This window comes from Morchella sextelata (genome assembly GCF_020137385.1).
Source record: "Morchella sextelata strain SCLS chromosome Unknown scls_8, whole genome shotgun sequence".
Classification (NCBI taxonomy): domain Eukaryota; kingdom Fungi; phylum Ascomycota; class Pezizomycetes; order Pezizales; family Morchellaceae; genus Morchella; species Morchella sextelata.
Window position 1 is genome coordinate 428,228 of NW_025408623.1, and position 25,231 is coordinate 453,458.

The 25,231-nt window shown below is 45.4% G+C and overlaps 7 protein-coding genes across 7 annotated transcripts; 3 read left to right on the plus strand and 4 right to left on the minus strand.

Annotated features, from left to right (window-relative positions):
- Positions 1-3,344: 3,344 nt before the first annotated feature.
- H6S33_012333 (uncharacterized protein) lies at positions 3,345-6,656 on the minus strand (the record flags this gene model as incomplete). Its single annotated transcript, XM_044844139.1, has 9 exons — positions 3,345-3,821; positions 3,932-4,656; positions 4,708-5,286; positions 5,351-5,396; positions 5,454-5,611; positions 5,667-5,948; positions 6,010-6,054; positions 6,125-6,277; positions 6,377-6,656. The coding sequence occupies 9 exons, from the start codon at positions 6,654-6,656 to the stop codon at positions 3,345-3,347; spliced, it is 2,745 nt and encodes a 914-aa protein (XP_044694982.1).
- A 1,649-nt stretch (positions 6,657-8,305) lies between these two features.
- H6S33_012334 (uncharacterized protein) lies at positions 8,306-9,975 on the plus strand (the record flags this gene model as incomplete). Its single annotated transcript, XM_044844140.1, has 3 exons — positions 8,306-8,461; positions 8,628-8,789; positions 8,863-9,975. 3 exons carry the CDS (start codon positions 8,306-8,308, stop codon positions 9,973-9,975), a joined length of 1,431 nt encoding a protein of 476 aa, XP_044694983.1.
- Positions 9,976-11,900: 1,925 nt separating this feature from the next.
- Positions 11,901-12,371, plus strand: H6S33_012335 (uncharacterized protein; the record flags this gene model as incomplete). Its single annotated transcript, XM_044844141.1, has 1 exon — positions 11,901-12,371. One exon carries the CDS (start codon positions 11,901-11,903, stop codon positions 12,369-12,371), a length of 471 nt encoding a protein of 156 aa, XP_044694984.1.
- A 2,399-nt stretch (positions 12,372-14,770) lies between these two features.
- On the minus strand, positions 14,771-17,886 carry H6S33_012336 (uncharacterized protein; the record flags this gene model as incomplete). The annotated part of the gene is made up of 9 exons (XM_044844142.1): positions 14,771-16,124; positions 16,179-16,285; positions 16,381-16,726; positions 16,789-16,992; positions 17,057-17,115; positions 17,207-17,342; positions 17,426-17,489; positions 17,549-17,576; positions 17,644-17,886. The coding sequence occupies 9 exons, from the start codon at positions 17,884-17,886 to the stop codon at positions 14,771-14,773; spliced, it is 2,541 nt and encodes an 846-aa protein (XP_044694985.1).
- A 912-nt stretch (positions 17,887-18,798) lies between these two features.
- Positions 18,799-20,373, plus strand: H6S33_012337 (uncharacterized protein; the record flags this gene model as incomplete). Its single annotated transcript, XM_044844143.1, has 4 exons — positions 18,799-19,001; positions 19,313-19,412; positions 19,470-19,582; positions 19,656-20,373. 4 exons carry the CDS (start codon positions 18,799-18,801, stop codon positions 20,371-20,373), a joined length of 1,134 nt encoding a protein of 377 aa, XP_044694986.1.
- Positions 20,374-21,023: 650 nt separating this feature from the next.
- Positions 21,024-22,655, minus strand: H6S33_012338 (uncharacterized protein; the record flags this gene model as incomplete). Its single annotated transcript, XM_044844144.1, has 4 exons — positions 21,024-21,299; positions 21,364-21,870; positions 21,938-22,368; positions 22,427-22,655. The coding sequence occupies 4 exons, from the start codon at positions 22,653-22,655 to the stop codon at positions 21,024-21,026; spliced, it is 1,443 nt and encodes a 480-aa protein (XP_044694987.1).
- A 1,553-nt stretch (positions 22,656-24,208) lies between these two features.
- Positions 24,209-25,148, minus strand: H6S33_012339 (uncharacterized protein; the record flags this gene model as incomplete). The annotated part of the gene is made up of 2 exons (XM_044844145.1): positions 24,209-24,915; positions 25,025-25,148. The coding sequence occupies 2 exons, from the start codon at positions 25,146-25,148 to the stop codon at positions 24,209-24,211; spliced, it is 831 nt and encodes a 276-aa protein (XP_044694988.1).
- Between the last annotated feature and the right edge of the window lie 83 nt (positions 25,149-25,231).

Below are 25,231 nucleotides of genomic sequence, written 5' to 3' on the forward strand. Positions count from 1 at the left end.
CCAGATCTAGCGGCTTGCAGGAATGTACAAACAATTTCTCTGTATTACTTCTAGAATATTAGTGGACGAAGAACGGGCTCGTCACTATTGCTAGAGTACGTGGGTACGCTTGAGTTCGAACACAACTCTAAGACATCTTATGTGCCTTATTCCCGAAAACAGTGCGTATGTAGTACTTTGCTGATAAACTCACTCTGTATCATAACTTCCCCTGGCATCCCGATATTCAGAGTGTTGTGAATTTTTCGTCATGCAGGTGCCGTCAGGAAGGTTGATTAAAACGGAAGGACGAGGCGCTGTGAGCGACGTTGATAACATGAATGCTTGGGGGCCTTGAGTTGACGAAGTGCAGACGACAACGGGTCAGTCCAGTTCATCTGGTTTTGCCTCTTTTCTATCTTTATAAGAGCTCTTGACGGTGATAAGTGTGAGGAATCGGATGTCGTTGACGTGAAGTTGCCCTGTGATGCAGCTGCCTAAAACGAATATTTCAGGTACAGAATAGTCATCAGGATCACGTTGAAGATCCCACTCCTACCCAGGGATCCAAACCAGTAGATGTTACTTCTTGTCAGCAACGTTGGCTTGTGAAAAAAATAAATCCTGACGCAAGGTGACGGTAGAGAAGATAGAGGAGCCCAGCCGCCTGGTGAGTGGTGTGGACCCTGTCTGATCTTCGCCCACGATTCCCCACAACCAAAGTCTTGGTGCCTCTTAACCAGCCCGGCACTTGAGGTCCAACGTATCTAACCGAGCCAGGCTCTCTCAGGCACTGCCGTGTAAGCTTATCCAGGCCTATTTGCGATATTTCGGGGGGCTGAGAGCTCAATAATTAAAGATTTCTGAAAAAAATTCTTCCGCGGAGGCGCCTGCTGGAGAAACCATCTTTTTTTTCCCTCTCTTTCCTCATTTCTTTTTCCCCCACTCACGCTGCGCGTTGCGACCTAACATCGACCTCACCTCGCCATGACACGAGTAAAGAAGCCGAAACGGACCGGATCGATCCTTCTGTCTCGACATCGTAACGCCGGGACTAAGGACAGCGTGCTTCCCGTGCCTCACGCTCACCCCGTTACCACGTCAGCCTTATCGTCCAAGACCGGAAGGACTGTTATACGAAAACACCATACTCTACATAAAAGGCTTTCCCAAGCTTTGAAAAAAAATGACGTCGATACAGCGGCGGCAATACAAGCAGAGATCGAAGCAAACGGCGGATTAGAAAAATACCAGCAAGCAAGTGTAAGTTCACGATCTCACGATACCCAGCGATGGCGGTTGAAAAAGAAAATGTTGCTTAAAACGCGTCATTGCAGGTTTGTGGTCAGTCGAGCCAGCGGGGAGGTGATTCATCGAAAATTTTTATCGAGTGGATCGGGGAAACTCGGCGATCATCAAAGTTAAAGTCGGACAAAGCCAACAATACGACTGGCCATGTCGGAGGGCAAAGATTCAGACTCCTTGAGGTGGGAGCTTTGAGTCCGGATAATGCTTGCTCCAAGTCGTCCATATTTGATGTGAAGCGGATTGACCTTAACTCTCGACATCCGAGTATTGAGACACAAGACTTCATGGAACGTCCTCTTCCTAAGGACGATAGCGAGAAGTTCGATATCATCTCACTGTCACTGGTTCTGAACTACGTGCCTTTGCCGGCTGCAAGAGGAGAAATGCTTCGACGGACGACAAAATTTCTTCGAGACGTATCTTTAGCCCAGGATGATTCTCCGATTTCAGAGTTATTTCCATCTCTTTTCCTAGTACTTCCAGCCCCTTGCATCACAAACTCGAGGTATCTTGACGAGGACCTCCTCGTAGAAATTATGAATAGCCTTGGTTACACTCTCGTGCGTTCGAAACTAAGCGCTAAACTGAGTTATCAGCTGTGGCGTTTGATTAGGAGAGAGTTAACGCAAGTCTCAGGGTTAGAGAAAAAGAAAGAAGTGAATCCTGGCAAAACACGAAATAACTTCGCAATCTTGTTAGATTAGCCATGTACTTGGAAGTTTGGTAGAATAGATACATGTAGGCTGCATGTATTAGTGAAATGGAAAGATCACAAATTGGTTTGATACCTTCACGTCGTACACAGACTTAGACTGTATCTTAACGGTCTCCATTATTGCTTGGAGGTGCAACTATATGTGACGTCCGCAGTGCCCCGGAACCCGGATGGATCTGAGACTCATGGCAACCACTCCAGATGTCACGAGTTACAAAAACTTGAACATATCATATCACGTTTTCATCTTATGGCATTTCTAAATGGGTAAGTTCTGATATTGTGCATGAAGATATCACCCACCGAGGTCATGCACTTAGTGAGGGCTTTTTGCTTGCACATGCTTGTTAGATTTACATACTAAATTTAATAGATCAGTCTCGTGGTTCAGAATCTTGAGGTTCAGGCACCAATTATCACTTACCGTCACGTTGAGAAAGATTAGTCACCAGAGTTTAGGGTCTAGGGTTAAACTACTCGCGGTAGGTATCACCAATAAATCAACCTGCTCCACCGTATCCATTAACACCTTTGGCTGCTTGTGTTTGGCGAGAAGAAATGGTTCTCATTGAATGGAGCAGCCTCCCGGGAGTAAAATTTAGCAAGTCGGCGAGTTCCCTAAGAACGATAGGTAATTAAATGGCCCTGAAAGCCACGATTTCCCTCGGATGAACGGACCACATATTCGCCTTCAAAGTGCAAAACTTAGGTAATAAAGGGGCATATGCTGGTCATGGGAGATTTGAGGTCAGTAGAGTAAGCAGCCCCCCTTCTCTTCCATGCATGGTTCCCTCGCGAATATATCTCATTCATCCATTCGTAAAGCTTTTGGTTATCGGAGTAGTCTGTGAGGCTGTCTGGGTGAGTGATTAGTGGTGACACAGTAAAGATAGAAGGATTTAGGGCCGTTCTTAAGCCTAAGACATTGAATTAGAATTGACGGGTTTGAAACAGCGGAGCCGCTCCGAAAAAAAAGCTAGATTTGGTATCGTTCGGGAGAAATATTCGTAACGGGTGTTCTAGTGGTGGCGTCCTTCCGCTGTCGAGAGCTTTGTTTTTCTTGTTCAAGACATGCCTTTGAGTAGTTCCGGAGATCTGTCCGGCTCTGCATTTATTCGCCCTGCTTTGAACCGAGTGCCGATCTTCATTCCTGGCTCCGACGGCATTTTGTTTCACATACTGAAATTTACACACGCGTGGCTTTGGCCTTTAATCTTATGTTGGTTCACAGGATATCACTCGGCTTTTATAAATGTGTTCAACGCACTCCAAATGATTTAACTTAGACTTTTCCAAACTAAGTAAACGCCAATTTAAGATTAACTAAGGCCTTTCTCATCCGTTACAATTCATCCCTGATGTTGGAATCATGAGTAGCATCTCTACTATCATCTAGAGTAACCTCAGGATCAGCATCAGAGGTATCCTCAAGATCAGCATGGGCAATGGCACCCGGGGTTTCCTCAGGATCAGCACCAGAAGTGGCATCAGAAGGTCCCTCAGAGGAAGTTTTCTCGGAGGAAGCGCTCTCAGGATCTGCATCTGCATCTGCAGTGACATCTGGAGTGATGTCTGGAGTAACACCTGGAGTGGGCGTAATTGCAACGTGCTCGGGCATGCTCATGATTTTGACCACAAGCGATGTCCAACCCAAGAAATGTGCAGTTCTCTGGCCCTTTCCAGTTTCCGAGTCGTACTGCTCCCACGCATATCCCGTGGTTTCCCATTCGCGATAAACGTTTTCAACCACATTCTTCCTTAGGCGGGTATAAATTCTCGCTGCCTGTGCTTGGTGCGGGCCGGAAACAGAGCCGTACTCCTAAAGTTCCAAATTGATCATCCGTTAGCGTGTGTCCCGCCAATATGCATACCGAGGCAATGAAAAGTGTCGCACAGATAAAAGCGCAACGATTGGGATGGGTGATTTACCTGTAATCTCTGAATAGCAAGGTAGTTGATATTTATCCACACAGGCCCTTTCCAGTAATTTTCTCCTGCTCCAAAATATTCATCACTTTTGCTCAAACTTCTCAACCCGTACTCACTCCATATATGCTCAGGGTCCTCAATCAAGTCTAAGACTTTTCCCAATTTCTCCGAGTCCTTGTCCACAAGACCGACTAGAAACGGGAAGATTGAAATGTATCCCTTGTGGCACACATGCACACTCTCGTCGTAGTCGTCAATGGTGGCGTCGCAATATGTGCCGTGCTTGTCTGACCAGTGTAGATCATCCACATTTCTTGTAATAGCGTAGTCGAACTCGTCGAATTCCGCGGCATCTTCCGCCTCGCCAATTTTCACCGCTATGCGCTTGATACAGCGCGTCATCATGCCGACCCACGATAGTAGATCAACATGGAGTTCTCCTGTGTGGGGGGGACGAGCACGGGGATAATCATCCAGTCCCGATGTCAAGCAATGTTCCGGAGTACGGCCTCTCCACCGGTAACCCTCTTTCATAGAGTATGCCTCCCTGTCCCAGGTTCTTATGTCACCCGATTGGGTTTTACGGTACCAGAAGTAGTGGCGACGTAATTGTGGATAAATCGACCGAAGATACTGCAATGCGGCCTCCGGATTTTTCAAATGTGCCGTGGGAAGGTCAGCCGATGAGAACATATTCCCAAAGGATTCTTGGCTAAGCATTTCATCTATTATCGGTCAACACTCTGTTGGGTCCCACGGACTGAACTTGAACTTACCCGGGCTCTGAAATCCTTCCAATTTATCAATAAATTTTGTTAGTATGAAGAAAAGTGTTGGTGGGTTTGCATAATGCGGGTATTGAGTTTGAAACTCTACCGGCACCTTGGTTCTAGCTTCATCTCCTAGGATTTGTTCTCGCCCAATCCAACCATCATCATCTACCAGGGAAAGCCAGCTCTTCACAATTTCCAGGGTTAAATCCATATCCCAATCGCTGATCGGAATCAAGTGAAATCCTTCGTCCCACAGGAATCCTCTTGGGAAAAATGGGCGAGAGGGAATGCTTGAGAAGAGCTCTGTTGGCCCTTCTAATTTCGCTGCACCAGGGCGTCTCTGTGCTTCTGCAGCCTCCTCCCAGAATCCCTCATTTTCTTCCACATATTCGTTTGCGTATGTGCGGTCTACGACAGAGGTGCCGTGAAAGTACCCAATACCGCCCAAAAGATTAGAAAATAAAGAATGTGCAAATTTGGTATATTTTGATTTATCAAAAGGTGCCTCGCGCGGGAAGACCTTTTCGAAACGTTCAGGAAATGATGAGCTCACAGACTTGATTGTCTCGGTGAGTATTTCGGCTATCGAGATGTCAGCAATCGAAAATTTCTTAAAAATAAAAAACTCAGGTAATTGAGGCCGTACAGCTCATTGGCTCCAATGCAGATGCTGATGTATAAAGAACGTCGAACTATAAGGCCAATTAGCTCCAAATCCTCCGCATATATAGGATAATGAGTGTACTTACCTCAAAAGCGCCTTCGAAGACTTTCTGGACGTAATGCAAATTTCCCGGCCCAAATTTGTTCTTGACAGTGAAGGTCTGACATGGAGGTGGATGATTTTCTTTGCCGTATCTTTCTTGCAAATCCACAATATTATCTCGAAGGGCCACAAATAAGAATTCTAGGAGGTAGTAGTTAGAGTTTGTCTCGTCTTAGAATAATAAAGGCAAACCAACCTTTCGCGTTCCAGACCTGATCCTCGGGGACTTGAACAGAATGGTATAAAGTCCTATCGAGTGGTTTTTCAGCCCAATAAGTTGGGTGAATCACTCTAGGAGCTTTATTTCTTTCCGGACCAGAAGTGACATCAATTCTGAAATCTCCAAGGCGCGGGATAGAGCCTTCTAGCTGCACTGTACCCTCAAGTCCACTTTCATTAGGCTCATTAACTAGAGAGACGCTTCCAAATCCCTCAAGGCCAACATAGAACCAAAGGGCAGTTTTGAGATCAGCGGGCGCTATAATTGAGGGTAAGTTAGCTGAGGTCTCATATCGGTAGTATCGGACCAAGCCACTTACCATCTTCTCTTGGTGTTCCACTGATACGAACACCCCAATGACCACCTAAGATAAAGCCGCCTGTGTAAGTTTCTTCGTTCACAAGTCAAATAAATTACTGGTAGATATGGCTAACCGTGCTCTCCGCCTTCAACTTTGACAAACTGAGTCTGGATATCGATCATGTTCCCCTGATCGCGGATAATCTGATTTCCACCAGTTCGGACATCATACTCCTCCCACCCGTATCCGGCCATATTATCACCTTGTTCGCAGGCATGCCTAAAACCTGAAAAAGAATTGAGTCAGCTTTGCCTACCCTATTCCATATGCGTGAGAAAGCATGGCTCAGCAAAGGGTAGATGCGGCTATCCAAGCTAGTACTGACTGTTCTGGATACTCTTAAAATCATCCACTCTGCTCCACATCAAACCAGCAATCAAGCTATTCGGTATTCTTGGTTTGACCCCAAAATAAAGATTCGGCCTATATGGGCCCCATAACAAGCTCTGGTTTGAAGCTCTCGAAATTTCATTAACAAGAATCCATCCCCCATCCTCACTCGACGACGTTGTATCTCTGGCGTTCGTAGTAGTAGTAAATAGTGCAGAAAGCACTGCAAAAAGGAAGAATCGTAGCATCGCTAAACGAGGGGATAGTATCGCCATCGTGTGCGATTTTTTGAAAGAGAGATGCCAATTGCTGGCGGGTTCCTTCTTTCCTAGGAGACGACACGTTTCGTGAAGCTCAGCAAAGTCAGCAGTACTTACTGCAAGGACCCCTGACGGTTCCACCGCGCTTCTTGGCAACTGATGACGAGTACATGGTCTAAGCGCGTGCCGCGATCGTAAATAAGCGCTGCGCTTAGAAAAACCAGATCATGATTCGAAAATCAATTTTTAATCGTCACTCCTCCAGAGGTTGCTTTAGTCTCGATAAGCTCAGATGCCGAGAGGATTCTTCGCTAATTGATCAATAGCTGGATCATCCTGTGTGAGGCTAAGGCTGCTTGTGTATAGAGTAACACACCTCGCTATGGCGGAACTCATGTAGCTCAATAGCGATTAATACGCGTATGCATTGCGTATTGGACAATCAAAACCAGAGAAATCTCATTGGCCCATTTGCAAGCCAGAAAGAGATGTAGTGGGATTATAATTATATATATCCCCACTAGGTACATGTATTATATCGAAAAAAAACTCGTAAATAGAAAAACCAGCAAGTATATCAAAAACATCAAAGCAGAATATGACTTCTAGAGCAACTTTTGATAAGAACAAATACCAAATATTAAAGAAGGTGTCTGAACAAAACTAGAAAATGACTTGTAATTACATGACCCGGCTGGTTTGGCCATTCGGCATTCATCTGCTAGTAGTTTCGCTAGCCATTGATCTATGTACAGCCGCATTCGAAAAGTACTGGCACCCTACTATATTGAGTCGTTCATGGATTCTAGCCCGCCAACAACCATGGCACTCGCGCATACTCAACTTATTGACAGGTATGACCGCAATAGAGACATTGCAGCTCTCTCTGGCAACGGTCTCGAATATGAGAATTGCAAAGCAGAAAGGACTGCCTCGTGAGTTTGGCCCGGAGGTGCCAAAACTTTTCGAATGCGGCTGTACAGCTTTGGTGGTGTCGCAGGGTTAGGGCTAAAGTCAACTGCCCGCTGGGGCCAAATAATTAAACGTGCCAAACTAGCCATGACAATTGTACATGTACGTATACATGTATGTATACGAAGCCCTTGTGATATGTTTCGCGCGCCGGCGGATGCAAGCAGGATTTTCTTTACAGCCTCAACAGTCTCTACTTTCATATTTACGATAAATTCTCAGAAGCACGGATGCAACCCACTGCAATCCACATAATGGTTGATGAGACCCGTGTGGATATGTATGTATATGATTCGAAAGCTTATTGTAGTACTGACAGCCCAGAGAATTAGTGGAGGATCTGGCTTGGAGCTAGTGCTTTATCCGGCCTCAGTTGGTTCTGGAATTGGGCCAAGGGTCGCTTTTGCATTCCTTCTCTTCTCTTTGAGGAGTTCCCAGGTCGGAACAAAGAACAAGGCACTGACTGCCTATTGCAAAGCCTACAAAAAAAGCCAAAAGCAACCATCCTTTAGAACGGGGAGTATCGACAAAGAAAATATATACTTTCTCTGGACCAATGTTGATGTATGCTGGTCCAATTTAGGTCTTCAAATAGAGACCCATAGGTCCTGGTGGTCAAATTGAGTTATTCTTATTTTCAAGACAGAACTTTACATCTCACATATTAATACATATTTCTAAAAATTGACAATATGCAACACCAAGAAAGCAGACCCACGGCGGAAGAAGATGAAGAAGTCATCTACTCCTCTTCGCCAGCTCCCCCTCTCGATAACGAGTTCGAAAAGGACATGGACGAGAATGAAGACCATGAAAAGGCGCGGGATACAAGTCTCCCATTATCAGAGGTGAATAGGAAACTCTCAAACACATATTTTGGACGGAATGGTACCTAGGTTGTGAAACCAGAAGAGTAAAGAGAGAAGACCTTAACCATAGAGGAGGAGGATACCCATTATGTCATATCAACAAAAAGAAGATCAACAGAGCTAACCAAAGACCATTAATACCCAGCGTGGCGATTCACTGACGCGCATATGTTCGTTTGTCTCTCGTGGAAAACATAAAATAGACGCAAAGACCTCTCTAGAGATAGTATTCCAACACTTTAACGAACTGGGGAGTCCACAAGCTGCAAGCATCCTGACCGATATTCTATTCGATGCATCACCTGAGGTAATAATATAAGTCTCAACGCACAAGTATCAAGGAGAATCATCGAGATTGACTGGTAGCATCCATGATCCAGGTTAGTGGACTGGTAATGACCAACATTGGCATATTCGTTGCCCGAACCAATGACAAAGATTTCGAGGCCATAATATACTCTGTCGCCGAGGACCTTGACCTACGTGGCGAAAAACACGAAGCCATCCACATTGCCGCGAAGCACCTGATGAAACACTACTTCTCACAATTTATACCGGCCATTTTCGCCCCTGGGAGCATTGCGAAGGGGTCCCTAAAGTGGTTGACTGGAAATTACCGCGCCCTCAAACTAGAGTTATTCGGCAACGATTCTGAAGCCGGCGCGAACGCAGATCGGACGCTAATGACGGCCTTGAAATCGGCTTCATCACATCTCACAGATACTATTGATAAGACAATGATTTCAATGGATGCATTGACTACAGTTGTCAAGTCTGTACAGTCCGTGTTGGGAATCTACTCAGATCTTCTCCGTACTTCGGGAGAGTCGGGGGTCGTGATTATAAGTACCGCATTAACCTCCTCTCCAGGAATTCAACCCCAAACCCCTGGGAAAGAGATATTTGTCTCTACCACCAGGCGCCGTGGCCGTGATAGCACATGCTCGCGGGTATCACCGACAACGTTAATACCAACAGCTCACTACGCTCATGAGAGTGATACTTCGAGTCGTCAACATTCAAAGAATAGTTTTCGTGATAGCACACTCTCCGCTCGTGAGCGCGGCACGTCTTCTGCGGCAGGTGCTTCCACTTCAACCTCAACTCCGGATCCAGAAGGACATACCCGCTCTAGTTCGGCCCCACCAACGCCAATGACTTCAAAGCGTACTTGTGGCAATCCTAGTACAAATGAAGAAGAAAGCGTATCACCGAAGCGCCCCAAAAAAGATGGCCACAGCCCGGCTACCCCAAGTCCTCCGAGTCAGAGTAGCCAAGCGGGGGCTAACGCATTGCACCGGGGGAGTAGTAGCGGTGGGAGAGGCTATCAAGGCAAAAACTTTATTCCAGGGTACCGAGGGAGCTTCCGTAGTAGACACGAATCGTTCAGATCTAGTTCATGGCGTGGTAGGCAGTACTGGAACGGCGGTAGGAGCGACCATGGATATTCTCGTGGCGGATCGGATTACCCTCCTAGGATGAACTACGATTAATATCAGTGACACTCTTTATAATATGTCGGTTTCTTACGGGAGGCCGTTTTTGGCGTGTTACTGGAATTTCTATTTCTTTTCTTTTCTCGGGAGGCAGTTCTGTAATCGAGTGAGGGGTTATGATGCGGATGTTGTGTTTCATTGTGGGAACGTTCTAAAATAATACATGTCTTATAAAATAATACATGTCTTATAAAATAATACATGTCTTATAAAATAATACATGTCTTATATACAAGACCGTTCCAAATGGGCCGCCTATGTGCGCATGTGTGCGTAGCATTTAAGGCGGTAAATGTCCACCAATGTCCACGAGCACGGGTCGGTAAGCATAATGGACGGCGTCTAGATTGCAGTCACAGCGTCACACCATTTGTAAATTCAATAATTACAGTATGCAATACATATATGTAGAGCGTGTATGTGCTTGTACACTAAGATATACCACTGCAATGATTGCTTTTGGGCAATGTTGCAGTAGTTTAATCCGTGCGAGTACCTACATGTGGGAGGTAAGTACAGCGGTGGGTAATAAGTCATCAGACGGAACGCCACCAAAATACGCGTTTGCAGGCAAAATTGTGGCTAGGTCGTCCGATGACTTATTACCCACCGCTGTACAATATGCTGCTATATTTGAATCAGAGAGTTTCTGTCCTGGTCTGTCACGTGACAAATGAGGGGCGGAGTCACTCGTGTTACAACACTCACATAATAGATTAACAAGTGCGTCATTCTACCTCCGGGGGAAGCAGAAAATGTTTCTAACAGATGTCAACATATGTTACACAGGAACAGACCCCTCGCCTTGTTTTTGTGTCTCGGGGATCTGTACTCAGAAGCACATGTAGGTACTCGCAACAGGCCTGAAGTACCCGAAAATGCAGCTGCAAGGTTTTGGTGTATTTTTGACTTCTACTCCAATGGCAATTGCAGATTAGGGCTTGCATTTTCGGGTACTTGTTACCTGCTGCGAGTATGTACATGATGTATTTACTTTTAGCAGAGTACCTACTTGTGGTCTGCGGATTTGGGAATGCAGGGCGGAGCCTTGGATGTATCCACATGTAAGTACATAATCTATGCGCACACATATACATACTCGGGGCAGGCATGAAGAACCTGAACATCGTTTTTCTGGTAGCAACCACTTTGACCCCTGCTAGCGCGTTTTTATGTTCAGGTTCTTGTTACCTGCCCCGAGTACATACCAATTAATGCATTGATCGGCAGATTATTTATGATGATATCGATACCTGCATGTTGCCTAATTATAAGCTTAAGCCATATATGTACAAGTAGGTATATATGTACTTTTACCGGTACGTACATCTATGAGGATAGTTGCTTTATCTTACAAGATAAAGTAGCTACACAAGGACTATTGGATCAACATTATTATCATGTAGCTGTAAGACGGAGTTACTACATTTATTCTTACTATAGGCCCTGTATCACTATACACATAAGAGGACTTTAGGCGCGTATTATATTATAGAGCTATCGATTACTATACGTACCTGTTTCTATAGATCTAACATACACCTGAAATCTTCAGGGCGCACATATATACACTCTGAAATTCGACCTCTTTGACTGCTTGATTATATATATACTTCTCTCACTATCACTCGTGATTCAAGAATTATTTACCTTAATGTTTTGTACTCATAAACTGCCCTCGTAATAAACACGTACAGATACTTGCAATTGATGGGATTGGTATAAAATCATCTGCCTTTAATAAGAGGACAGGAAAGAAACCCCACATATTATACTTAATGTACATATACCCCGATCAAGTGAGTTATTTCCTATAAAATCAACCCCCCGGTCGATTGAGTTAAGTTCTCAATCATCCAAGCGTCGATCCAGAAACAAACAGACTAAGACACATTATTCAAATACCCTAGAAACAATAAAAAATGACCGGCGCACGCGTAGAAATCCTTCTAGGCGTCGCCGGACCTCTAACACCTTTACTAGCCGCTCCTATCGGATCCACACTTCATAACCACTTCCATAAACCGCTTTATGACTATTACCCCGATCAAGAACAAGTCTGCGACCATGATCGTCGCATTGTGTTGAAAGAACTTGAGATAGCAACAAGGATGTTCCAAGACATCAACTCTCGATTGATCGCGTGCAAACTTATTGGAACCGCGCTCAAGGGCCAGGAGAAGACGGGGGTGTTTCTAGATGCTGTAGAAAGGAAGATTGGAAATGCAAAGGAGGATATAGTGGAGATGTTGGGTTCGGTTGTAACGGCGAAGCTACCACAAAACTCGGCCAATACGTTCGGTAGCCGGGATAATTCGAAGTATTGTGTCAAAAGGGGCGTTTCGAAGGTCAAAAGTCAGTTAGTTATGCACATAACGGCAGACAGGGCATAAAACAGTCTCGCAGTACATCTCATTTTGAATCCGAAGGCCTATCAAACCAGTATTGTCACCGAAAACGATCACATTACTGCAGCTGTTCTACCGGTCGGCTTATATCGCCAGATCACCATAGTAGTGGTTCAGAGGTCAATCTTCGACTTCTTGAACTGAGACATTAATGATTCTGAGTGGTAACGGTAAATGCAAATATGTCTCTCTAAGTTAATTGAGATTCCCTTGCACTAGTACTTCTCTATCCTTTTCCTTGGCAATTGGGCTATCTGTTCGATGTCTTGTCTCGAGGGTTCTTTGGTTAAATCCGTCATCATTTCCTTTCCCTCGATTGTGCAATGGGTTTTTACTCGTGCAATTCTAATTCTCTCTTATAAACTTTATTGAACGTACAAGCAATTCCTGAATACTCTCCTCAGTAGTGATGAGCAGCATTGATCAACCTGAACGTTGTAATTGATCGATCTTGGCAGCCGAAGTACAATGCACTGAGAAACTTGATTTTTGTATGCACATCATGTGATAGAATGAAAATTAAGAGATGAAAAATTAGCTCTAGAAAAAATTTAGGGAGTGTAACCTATCCGATCTAACCGCGGGGTTTTCTATACGGGCCTAGCGCCTATGGCTTTCGAAAACTAGACAAAAGCCTCATTTGCAGTTTCAGTTGTCGTACCCCCCCTCCCGCCTGGAGACCTTCCGCCTGGAGACCTTCCGCTTGAGATCTTGTCGGATTCATCACCTAGATGATTTGTTTTTTTTACTTATTCCGCCAGCTACGCGCCAGCACTACCTTCCAGGCAAAGCCGATAGCCCCATTGAAGCTAAAAGTCTCGGCATCGAGTGATATCATATGAAGGCGAGTTACATGTTGACATGTAGGGGTGGGTTCTGCTAGGAATTTACTAAATGATGTATCGGCCAATTGAGAACAGTGGTTTGCACGATAAGCATGTACTGTATATCTGTACCAATCATTGTAACCCCCCCCCCCCCCCCCCCCCCCCACAATTGAGCTTTGACGTGATTTGAAAGAGTACTGCCTGTCTTAGATGAAGATATGTGCATTCACGTACATATACTAGTGAGAGGGTTAAGACTATTAATAGGTAGCTCCAGAGTATTGGGACTGGGGTTTAGCCAAACTCTATGTTAGATGTGATCCTAGACGAAATTATGGAGTATCACTCGTACACAGTCCTATAGTAATGTTAAAATACAGCTTTTGGCTCGTGCAAGGTTATAATGCTATTGACCGTGTTGAATCTAAACTCGAGCATGTACGTAATCATATATAAGTCTTGATGATGTACATAAGTATACATATGCGTAAGGTTTTCGGTTGTTACATTGTAACCAATCAAATCACTTGACTCCATGGATCCAGGTCTCGCTCCTATATAAGTATGTATACTTAACTGCGCGATCGAGAGAGAAAGCTCGAGAAAGAAAACTCGAGATCCCTTCGCGGGCTATATTCTTGAAACACTCCCTAGAATGTAAAGCGGGAGGTAACTAATGCTATGCTGGTGGGATTTCAAGTTGGGCGGCAGGTTGCAGATTCGAATGATTACATGTAGGTAGTATCGCCTGGTCGGCCGAGACCTGCTCAGAATCTGGTGCTCTGCAGCCTTGGCAACTTTGGGACTAAAAATTACTGTTTGTGGGAGTTGCTTGTTGAAATCTGAACTCTATCGTTACCTATATGGCAAGGTGGGTACTGGGTTTGTACAATATGCAGAGCACCAGATTCTGAGCAGGTCTCGGCCGACCAGGCGATACTTATGTTGCTTTATTAATAATAATATGGGGGTTCTATCTATCTGTACCCCCCACTCCATCGATAGTGTACTACGGCACCCCTCCAGTTAGACTTGAGTATTTTAGGCATTATACACCCCGCAGCAAGTAGATGAGTTCAATACTTAGTTTATTGGTCATACCTAATTAGCAGCAAATTGGAAGGCTTCGTATTGCTCTCCATACTACATGCATGCCCCAGTCCTTCGCGCATAAATTAACTTTTTAACTCGCAGGACCAACCAGCATCATATGTGCTGAAAATATCGCCAGATAATAGTGGCAAATCAAAATGTTCTTCATATTCGCTTCAGCATACCTTCACTTCTTCGTTCATGACAGGTTCCAGTCATCATCTCAAACACCGCTTTTGTGAAAGAAATGAAACAGTAATATCTGAGAACAATTTGAAGCACAACTCCTATAGCTATAGATTCTAACAATTTCCTGGAGATCCCCAAAATCTAAACACGCCGGATACCCACCTGGGCCAAAAATGGAAAGAGAAAAAAAAATGAGAAACACAAACAATTTAAACATATAAAGAGAAACCAAAATCAAGACCAGCTTGACCAAAGCAAAACGCCCTAAATTTTCCTCTATTCATCCTCGCACGTTTCTGATTCATCATCCTGGTCCTCAAAAAGTCCATCCAGGGCATTAACAACTGCCTGCCCAACACCCCAATGCTCCATATCCATGAAAAGACTCCTCATCCACCTAAGAAACCTCCACTCCAAGCTCTCTAACCCCTCTGACTCTTCATTTCTCAACTCCCAGCGCATAAGAAGCCCCAGGAGCTCGTGTCGAAAGTTCTCCACAGGTGGTAATGATCTCGGGGGCTCTTGATGGCCGCTCCCAAGAAGGTCATCCCAATTGACATCGTCGACCATCAACATCCAAGTCTCGTTCGTTTGTGGCGGGTCATACGCCCAGTTATACATAGCCACGTTTTCCATCATGTTGTACCCGACAGACCCGCTGCTTCCCTCCCCGATTCGTACAAGAACCTCCCATACTACCATCAGTGCTTTAAAAATCATCACAGTGACCACGGGAAACTCTGTACTTCTAGCACTATCTTGATATGCTCCTAAAAATCTTATAAGTCCGAGTAAATGCGACAGTAAATCGGTCTCTTCCAAAACCCGAGTGAAGGATGTGTGTGTTGAAGCGTTGGCTGTGACTGAATAACATCGCTCCTTTGCTGCGTCCACGATGTTCGATAAAGCTGTGTCCAGGTCCATCGGAACATCTTTCTGATAGATTGTCACACGATCCGGAAGGATGATCTGGATCAAAGCCAATTGCATCGATATGTAAAACGCTCTCTCGCAACCCTTGAGCCTCCTAGACGATTGTAATTCCTTATCAGCGTCCGGACTCAACGCAAATGCACTAGGTGTTTCATGTGCCGTAATCCCATGCCCGGAATCGAAAACGAACATATTTGCAATTCCAGAAACCTGCCCAACGGTGTTTAAGGCATGCCGCAACCTTTGTAGCTCGACGCGGCTTTCTTCAGGAAAAATTTCAGGTAGTCTTCCATTCTCATAATCGGCTTGGCTCAAATTGGCCGGTTCTTCAGCGCCGACATCAAAATCCTCTTCTGGTAACCTGCTCGTAATATCAAGAATCTCCATCTGGGTGGCTGCAGCCAATATTAATGCCGAGAAGTTACTTCCCAGACCCCCAGCCTGTAGGAGTTCGCTATGACCACGGCCCTTGAGCAGGATACGGAGTGTCTTCCCAAATAGCGGCGGTGAAACATTTACGGAGCCGTGGAGTTGGCTTGTTTGCCACAGATGGTTCCAGGCCTGACAAGTTGGTGCCTCAAAGAGTTGAGCATCGCACGGCAATGGGAGGTTTCGAAGTTCCATTGAACGAAGAAGGCGCGGGGTATCAAAAAGGAGAGCCATGTAGCAATCAACTAGAAATAACGTAAACGCAACCCTAATACCGTTTTAGTAAATATTTGCAAAGTCGAAGATATTATGTTATATTTACCTCTTTCGGGACTCTCTGTAAACAAAAAGTTCCCATTGGTGCTGTACGGAGGACCCCGTAGGAATAGGTTTTTCAACCTCATGGAAATATCTATATTCCCTTGCGATCTGAAAATTATGGTGTTAATCTAAGTCCGGAGGTATTGGTCATGTGATGCGAGTGATAAATTATGAGTATCTAGAAGTGCAACAATTTGATTTACCTCAACACATCGAGCAAGTAGATTCCTTCCTTTCTTATGTTTTTCTTTCTCGCCTGAGAAAAGAGCATAGATTGAAAACAACAGGAGACCTTGTAAGACACAGAGTCTTTCTTCGCGTTCTCTACGCTCCGCGTGTTTCTTCAAAACCTGTTTGGCTGGGTCCATGGGCTCATCATCGCTGATTGTTTCACAGGGCTTGACCATTCCCTCAGGGATTGCATAACTGCTATCTCTTCGTACTTTCATCCTGTAGATCCCTTCTTCGCCTATAGAGTTTCGCTTTGGTCTTTCAAGGTCGACTTCGTCAGTATCCCCAGGTCCTCTTTCGATCCATCTTTCCATAACCCTACGTGTTATACGAGTTAGTATAATCACTCAAAGAAACGTTCAACATTTTGGTAAATTTACTTAACCCCACTCTCCCAGAGTTGTGGACTTAATGTCTTATTGGTAGGATCATATTGGCCTCCTAGAGCACAAACCGCTCTGAGGAAGCTTGCTAGGACTGAGCTAGGCTTGAAGGTCGCCTTATGAAGTAAAGGGAAATATGGATGAAAAGCCTTTGAAGAAAAGTAATAGTCCGAGTAATGGGACAGTAACTGTGGAGGTAAACTAAGAGATCCGGCAGGGGTATTTATTAGTAAGAGAACACTTAATCATGGCACGGGTAAGTTACAATGGCAATTTATCTGGTGTATAATAAGGCCTAAGTTCAGGTACTGATTTTGCGGGGAGCTATTTAGCCAGAATTTGTCAGCCTCATGATGGTTGGTAGTTATCTCTCGAACCCGAACCGATCAGGAAGTGGACAAATAGACAAATTTACGTCAGGGGCAGTTGGAAGAACGAGCTGAAAGCGAGCAATCATTTCCTCCATTTCTGTACTTGGTGAACTGTTACGATCTTCATCTGGCTGCTCCATCTCAGGATGGTGCTTTTTTTGGTGCTTGACCAAGTTATCACTGAAAAGAAAGAAAGGGAAAACAATCAGCCTTTGCAAGAACAAAACGAAAAGGGGAAGGCAGCATCCAAAGAAAGAATTTACCCTCGGGAAAAGGCCAGTTTACATCCTGGAAATGGACACCGTGTGATCTTCTTGATGGAATGCTCTATAGTGGGACGTTTCAGTGCTATGCTATTTATATAATACATCCTATTCGAGACATACTATTCAACTTGTGGCGATTGTTGTTGTACTACAATATGATATAAAATTTAGTACCGACCCACCCATAGATATCAAGGAAGAATTGATTAACTTACTCTTGTGCTAGATCTCTCTTTGCACTCATCGCATTGATATGGTTTTGTGGCCTGCCACAACCTTTCATCTTCCTCTGTCCAATTTCCTCGAGCGGACTCCTCTAGAACGTCTTTAAGTTGTATATCAATATAGCGTCTCAACTTGAGAGCTTGTGAGATCGCCTTGGTGCCAGGCTTAGCCACCGATGAAGCTGGAAAACTAAGTCCCGAAATGGAGTTTTTACGGTTGCTCTTTCGCGCCATGAGATTCTCGCCCGGAGAAACCTCACGGTATTTGGAATTGCTGATTCAACTTGGGATATCCGGATTATTCTGACTTGAGAACTATTCTGTCCGGTGCAAATAACACCATCTTTATACCCAGCAGGTTCCACATTTTTACAATTGAATCGAGACTCTTATCACGGATTGTCTAGCCCCTAGATCTTAGATAGCTCCTCTGGAGGATATAGCTCTAGGAGCTAGTTGGCAACTGCAGAATCCGTGATAAGAGTCTCGATTCAATTGTGAAAATGTTGTGGTTCTTTGGTATGCATAACAGGTTCGGCTGTCAGGCGGATTTGTCAGGTCAGTCGTTAACCTCGCGAGCAGAGGCTCAACTGCGGGGATGAGCCGGGATACGCTCCTCCACTTAAAATGCAGTGAGAGGGTCTGCCGGTTCAGAAACAGTTTTCTGCGAGATAAGCCTTCGCCAACCAACCTAGTCGACGTCAGAGATCCTTTTGAAACTTGACGTGCTACGCTTTGCTGGCGCGTTATTCAAGCCCCGAACACGGCCGCGGTGAAAGGGTTCTTATCTATCGACTTCGATCGATCAAAAAGTCTTGGGGTCTTGGGAGGAACGGCTCTGAGATTCGGACAGAACGTGTAAATCGAGGGAAGCAAGCAAACAAGCAGGGGGTGAGGGATAGAGCCAGATCCCAGGGCTTAAGGTACCGTTCGAGAAAAGCTTTCCCTGGTAGTACATATTCAATCGCAGGCTGAGTCGGAGTGTGAATTAGGCTGGCACGCGACACCATTTATAGAAAGAAAGAAAAGAAAGAGATCATAAAAGTACTGAATCTCTCTAGATATTGATTGCATACATAGCAAGCAGTACTAGTATATCCCACGTCTTCCATTTAAGTAAGAAATTCGAATCTAAATTTCAAAAATATGAATAGCGACTTCAATCAGCTACAACAGCAGCAGAAGCTGGGCTCTTCCAGTACGTCGGCTGAAATGCCGTCCGGCGCCCGGCCTGCTCTCCCGAAGCCCAAGAAGGCAGCAGGAAGAGAGCGCGGCAACTCACTGCTGCAGCAGCATTTCGTTAAGGCGGATATCTCGATTGAAGACCAGCTAAAATATTGCCGGCACTTGTAAGCAAAACTCTCCTGGCGATGTCTCATGCCTATGCCTGAACCTATGCACATCTTGATATCTTCACTTTCCTTTCTTTTCTTTTTCCATTCTGCTTCGAAATCTCAAGAAGCAGGTTTATATCGGAGTAGTCCCAACTCCCCCACCCCCCCCCCCCCCCCCCCCAAACCCCAACCCCATGTTCAATGTCGAGATAACTCTACCATCCCCTTCACTGGAGAATACATTTGTGGGTTTCCTAGGTCTTGATCTCCTGACCTCATATCAAACTCCTATCCTGGGTCAGTAAAGCTGATATATCCCTCAAAAGGCACACAGCCAGTCAGAATTTCGTTGGTTTCAACAAGGACAATCTACATATCATCGCGACATCTTTCGAACACTTGTGCTTGACCGAGTCAGAAAACAAGGTATTGATTGATATTCTCAATTCGAGGGTCTCCTCCTAATCGTGATCTGTCCTCAAGAGGGAATACAAGGCAAAGATCCGCGCAAAGTTGCGTGAATGGAATTACGAGGATTTCTCTGAAGACGAGGAAGCCGATGCTTTAGCTTATCAGTTACAAACAGCTCTGGAGAGGTGATAACTCCCACTCGGTCGCACATATGTCTAGGAACCAGGAGAGAGACATGCTTACACTAAAACCATATAGCTCTGAACCTATGCAAACAACTACTCTTATCACAGGCGAGAACCTCAGCTCCCTTCCGAGCTCTTCAGCATCTGGAAGCCATGTTCACCGCGCCCCGTCTGAACGAAACCCAACTCCTCACAGCACTGGATCCACTGCTTCCAAAAACTCTTCAAAGTTAGGGAGATCATCCTCCTCGCGCCCACGATTACCCTCCCCCCAGCAATCTTTCCCATATGGATCCTTATCATCAGCTTCAACCCTCTTTGATCCCGTCTTTCTCGATAAGACCAATCTCAATGACCCAGCTGTACGCGCAAACTGGGTTGAGGCAGTTTGGCACTATTTCAACAGCGGTGGTTGTCCTCCACCCCCATCAGTGAATACAGGCAGAGTTAGGAGCTCTAGCTTTGCTTCTATGCCCTCGCCAGCAAGCCCCACTACTCCTACGAATGGCCGTTTCAGGTCCTTAGCAGTTTCAGACCATCATCACCACCACCACCACCACCATCACCCTAATCAACCACAACCACAACAAGAGCAGCATATAGAGAGTGAATACGAGGTTATGGAAGGTGTAGAGACATATTATCAGCAAGGACCAAATCAACAACATAATATCGGTAATCTAGGACAAATAGTTGATCTTGGAGCTCTAGCTCCGGATCCAGAAGCTTTATCATACGTTCAGCTGGAGCAGTGGCAGAAGATACAAGATCAGAACATCGGCAACCCCTAAAGGGACAATATGTCCTTAATTGTTTTTCTCGCTTCAAAGGAGACTGTCGTCGATTCAGCTATAATTTAGTGCTTGTTTCTCATATTCACGTTTATTTAACCCAGTGAAGTATGCTTTCTTTTTTCGAACGGCGTCTCTTAGAATTTCGGCACATTTTCTTAAAAAGATATTTTATTATCTTAGCTAGTTGATGGTCAAAAAGAAATGTTCCAAGTTGTAATCATAGATTGTTACTCTCGTCACCTATTATCACTCGTAAATCGGTTAGATAAGCCCACAATCAACATAATCAATGAGCTCGCGAGGCATGGCATTCATAAGCAGCCGGTGAAATTCAGAGCACAACTCACGGGTATTGACAGAGGTAGTTGTGGTATCTGAGGGAAAATATTCTGTTCAATACTGAGATCGCTAAACTGGGCTAATCCCATTCCCACCACGGGGTACGTAGACAAAAATCCGTACAAAGACAAAGAAACATGCCCAAATTTTGCTGTTTGTAACTAAACTAACATGAAGATCTCAATCGTTATGAAACGCCTAAACGCACCTAAACTTGGAAAGAACTAACAGAAACAGGAACAAATCAGACAACTCCCTTTAAGCTCAATTTGCGTTCCCTCCACCCATAGTCCCCGTTGACACTAGGCCTAGGGACTGAGATACTTGGAATGGAACTCCATCCGGACATCAAACAATGAGCCGATATCCTGCTCGTTGCGCTTGATGCGGAATGTCTTGAAGGCGTTTCCATTCGGGAGCTTAGCCGGAGGTCGACCATCCTCCCTACATAGAAGGGTTTCGAGCGCGGTTATTGAGAGAACGCCAGATATGATTTTATCGGGCTTGCCATCAACAGAAACCTGTAGTCTTCCAGGCGGATAGGAGAATGTGAGGGAGAAATCTTCAGGGTCGATTGCTATAAGCTATTTGATATTAGCAAGGATATTAATATATATTAACACGTAATACAAGAAATGGGAAGCGTACCTTTGCGTCTTTCTCAACTAAAATCGAAGCCGCCTTTTTCCCCTTTTTGCTTGCGCCTCCAGTGGCAGTCTGAAACGACCGACGCAAGCTAAAAACATCACCGACTCGCAGAGCAGAGTGTTTAGCGAGCGTTTCGAGCTTAACATTTGTTGTATCGCCTGCGACAGCGCTGTAATCGACGCGCTGTTTTTGTCCCCAAAAGGCCTCGAACTTGTTTTCCTTAAATGTGTCAAACTCCGCGGACTGGGCCAATTTACGTGCTTCCTCGACGGTCTTTTGTGTTTTGGCAGTGTACTTCGCCTCAGAGATATCGTATTCGACTTGATTGATTCGAGCAATGAGTTGACTATTATTCCAGAAGCCATCGACAAGTTGGGCTTTTGGTGGAGTGGGGTCAGTGACATCCCCAGAAGCCTCGTATACTTTATCGCACTCAGGTAGATGCTTCATGAGGTATTTTTTATCTTCATCAGATATTTTATCCCAGGCAGCAGAGTTGAAAATTTGCTATCATGAAAATTAGCAATGTAACCTAAAGAACAGCAACACACATGGGAGGTGAAGGCATATATACACGTAGGCTGATAGCATAGATACTATTAGGGTTCGTCATGAGAAACTCCTCTTCCCAATCACTATCGTCATCGATAATATCATTTGGGACAGTACTTTGGATCGTGGCTCTCTTGGCGATTTTCCCTTTGGGAACAGGCACTTCCGCTGCGCTCTCTTCTGGAAACACTTGGGCACAAGCCCACCCCATTAGTTCGGAAGCCAAACGTCGTGAAAACCCTTCAGAGATCATTTTACGACCATGGCTGCCACTACCTCTGCTCGGTTCAGGGGATCGAGAGGAGTCTTCTTCAGCGATTGACCCACCTCCGTTGTTCACGTCATGCATAGAGTCATCAACATCATTTTGGAGAGTTTTCGAATCCACATGATCATCGGCATCAACGGTCGCTTTACTGCCTTCGTCAGCTTCAACCTTTACAGCTCCCGGATCTAGGTCCCGATAGCGTCAGCTTAACTTCAGAAGCAAGAGCGCAACCGCAACACCCACCTGCTTTTATTCCAGAAGAGCTGGCGATCTGTAGATTCTCCAAGTCCTCTTCATTTACGTCAAGGTCCTCCTGTTTGGTCGGGGCCAGAGTCTCATCATCCGACATGAGATCAATCACACGGCGCTTTTCCCCAACACGAGCCTTAGACTTCCTTTTCGGCGGTGGAAGCCTAGCAAGAGGCTCATCATCGGCAGAGGGCCTACCGCGGGTTCTTCGTGTACCGGCCATTATAGCAGGAGTTAATGTGGGCTGGAGATTAGTCCAAGGTTTGCGAGAATTAGTCAACTAGAGGTTGTTCCATGGGGAAACGCGCCAGCACGCGTGGGGTGTTATTAGCCGCGTTTAGATTTACAGGGATAGCCACACTCTATCTCTATTGTGGCAGTGCGCTCTATAACGAGGCTCTGTGTCGCATGGGAAAGCCGCAAGGACGGTAGCTCACGGGACAAAGATAAGCACCTCTACAATCAATATGTCACTATCAAAATGAAGTTATTCGGCGGCTACAGCGGTAGTAACTGATATCCCGATCCGTTGGCCTTCAAAAAAGAAAATAAGGTACATTTAAATACAATGTAGGTACATACATGTACTGTTACATGATACTAGTTCAGTGTCAGTAACAGAAAGACAGGTTTGCAACGCTGCTGCGCATGCGACTGCTGCAAACAACTGCTTTGTGAGCTCCCAGAAAGATCGGTGCGGCAAATATATTGTCTCGGCTCGATTGTTAGATAACCATTTTTGTTCTGGGGTGATAGGCCTCGCATATATCACTTTTCGTTTCGTTTCGTTTCAATCATACTCTTTTCCCGTTTGGTGAGTTCTGCAAGGGGAATTGAATACCCGGCGAGGATAGAGATGGGTGGTGTCTTCTGGCTGGGCTTATACATGTAATGTAAATCACGACCCCGCGTTGATCAATTTACCGGTACAAGATCATGACGCGTTTAGACATGAAGTAATTAACATCTTGTTGGTTCTGGGGAGGTATGGGGGGACATTCTACCGGGGCATCATACATGTAGACATGGGGTGAGGAGGTATGTAGGTGGTATGCTTCTAAATGGGTATTCATTTCGTGTACCACACGGATCCCAATTAAAAAAAAAATGTCATCGATTTTCCGTCGGTTTTTCGATTGCGAGATGAATTTCATCTTCCCTTGGGTGCAATTAGTTGGACCATGGAACTTGCACTTGCGGCTGCTTCATGTATCGATACGCCAACGTCGGATTATTTGGTAAGATTTTCGTCGCAGGAACCAGGTTAATACCTCCCGGCGCCAGTTTTTCGGATTATTTCGTAAGATTTTCCACTACAACACCAGGTTAACGAAGCCCCATCGGCAATGACAGCTCCCTGTACTAGTACATACCCATCCTAGTGCAACACTGCTGAGACCTCTTCTCATCATGGTAATATAAGACGACGGTGATATGATTTATTATTTAGCCTGTGGTCTGAAATAAAAGTCTCCATCGGAACCGCATATATCTTGTTGGATTCTTGTCAGTTTGTGTGAGTACCACCGGTAAACATTCTCTAAACGGCCGATACCACGATCGCTAAGTTGCTGATGTGCATAAACACTGCATCCAAGACATCCACACTGCTGAAAAATGAGATTAAAAAAAAAAAAAAAAGTGATAATTCATGCAGTGCAGTAATGATCTCCAGAGCCTAAGGCCAACTTTACAACGCCAAAATAAAAGACGTGCTTAGCTACATGTATTCACGTCGTACACTTTACATGTAATGCTCAAGGGCTCCTCCTTAAATTATCGAACAGGAACAGGGCTTCTACTTCTTCTCCTCCTTTTCTCACCCCCCTCCCTGTCATCCTGAGCCCTATCACGCTCCCCGCGTTCCCTGTCATTACCCCTGTCACCCCGCCTTTCTCTGTCCCTTCTGCCGCCCTTCTCATTTCCCCTGTCGTCATGATCCCGCCGGTCTCTGCGTCGACTTACCGAACGTCTTCGCTCACGGTCCCGTCTGTGCCTGTGCCTTTCCCTTTCTCTATTCTTATCCGGGCTCCGGGACCTGCTCCTGTGTCGTCGTGATCGATGACCATCGCGGTCTCGATCTTTTCTCTCTCCCCTCTCCCCTCTACCACCTCTTTCACGTTTCTCATCTGCCGGTCTATACGACCCCTCTAATCTCCCCTCATCTTCCTTTTTATCTGGTGCAGCTTCTCGTTTCCCGCCTCTTCCAAAGCCCACACCTTGTGCTTCTCCCTTTGCCTCTTCGCTGTCTGGTTGGCCACCTGCACCGGCTTCCTTGATTGCACGCTTGATATCATCTTGGTTGACAGCATCTGTGTGCCGCCGTACAACCTTGAATCCAAGGGCTTCAGAAAGGGCATCGTTCTCGGCTTCTTTGATGCGACGAATCTCTTCGAGGCGTTGCTGTTCGGCCGTGAGGGTGCTATCGGAGTCGCCTTTGGCATACCAAGTCAAATCTCTGCCTTTCTGCCAACGGCCGACAGCTGTGGGGGGTCAGTTAATAATCAGACTCGTGGTACTCTAATAATGGAGAGGCTGGGGGATCTGCCGGAGAATAAGAGAGTGGGGGGAGGCTAGAAGCTCTAGACATACGAGCCATTAAAGAGTGCCCGAGATAGTTCTCGCGGTCCTTATCCTCTTTCACATCCTCCCATTTGAACTCAGCGCGCCCACCGCGGGAGCTATCGCCTTTACGGAGTCCAGACAGAAGATCCATTTTGCGTGGGGTTCCTTTACGACTATTCTAACGTTCGTTTGCAGGGCTTCGTGGAATTGAAGATCGTGCGTAGATGTCGTGTC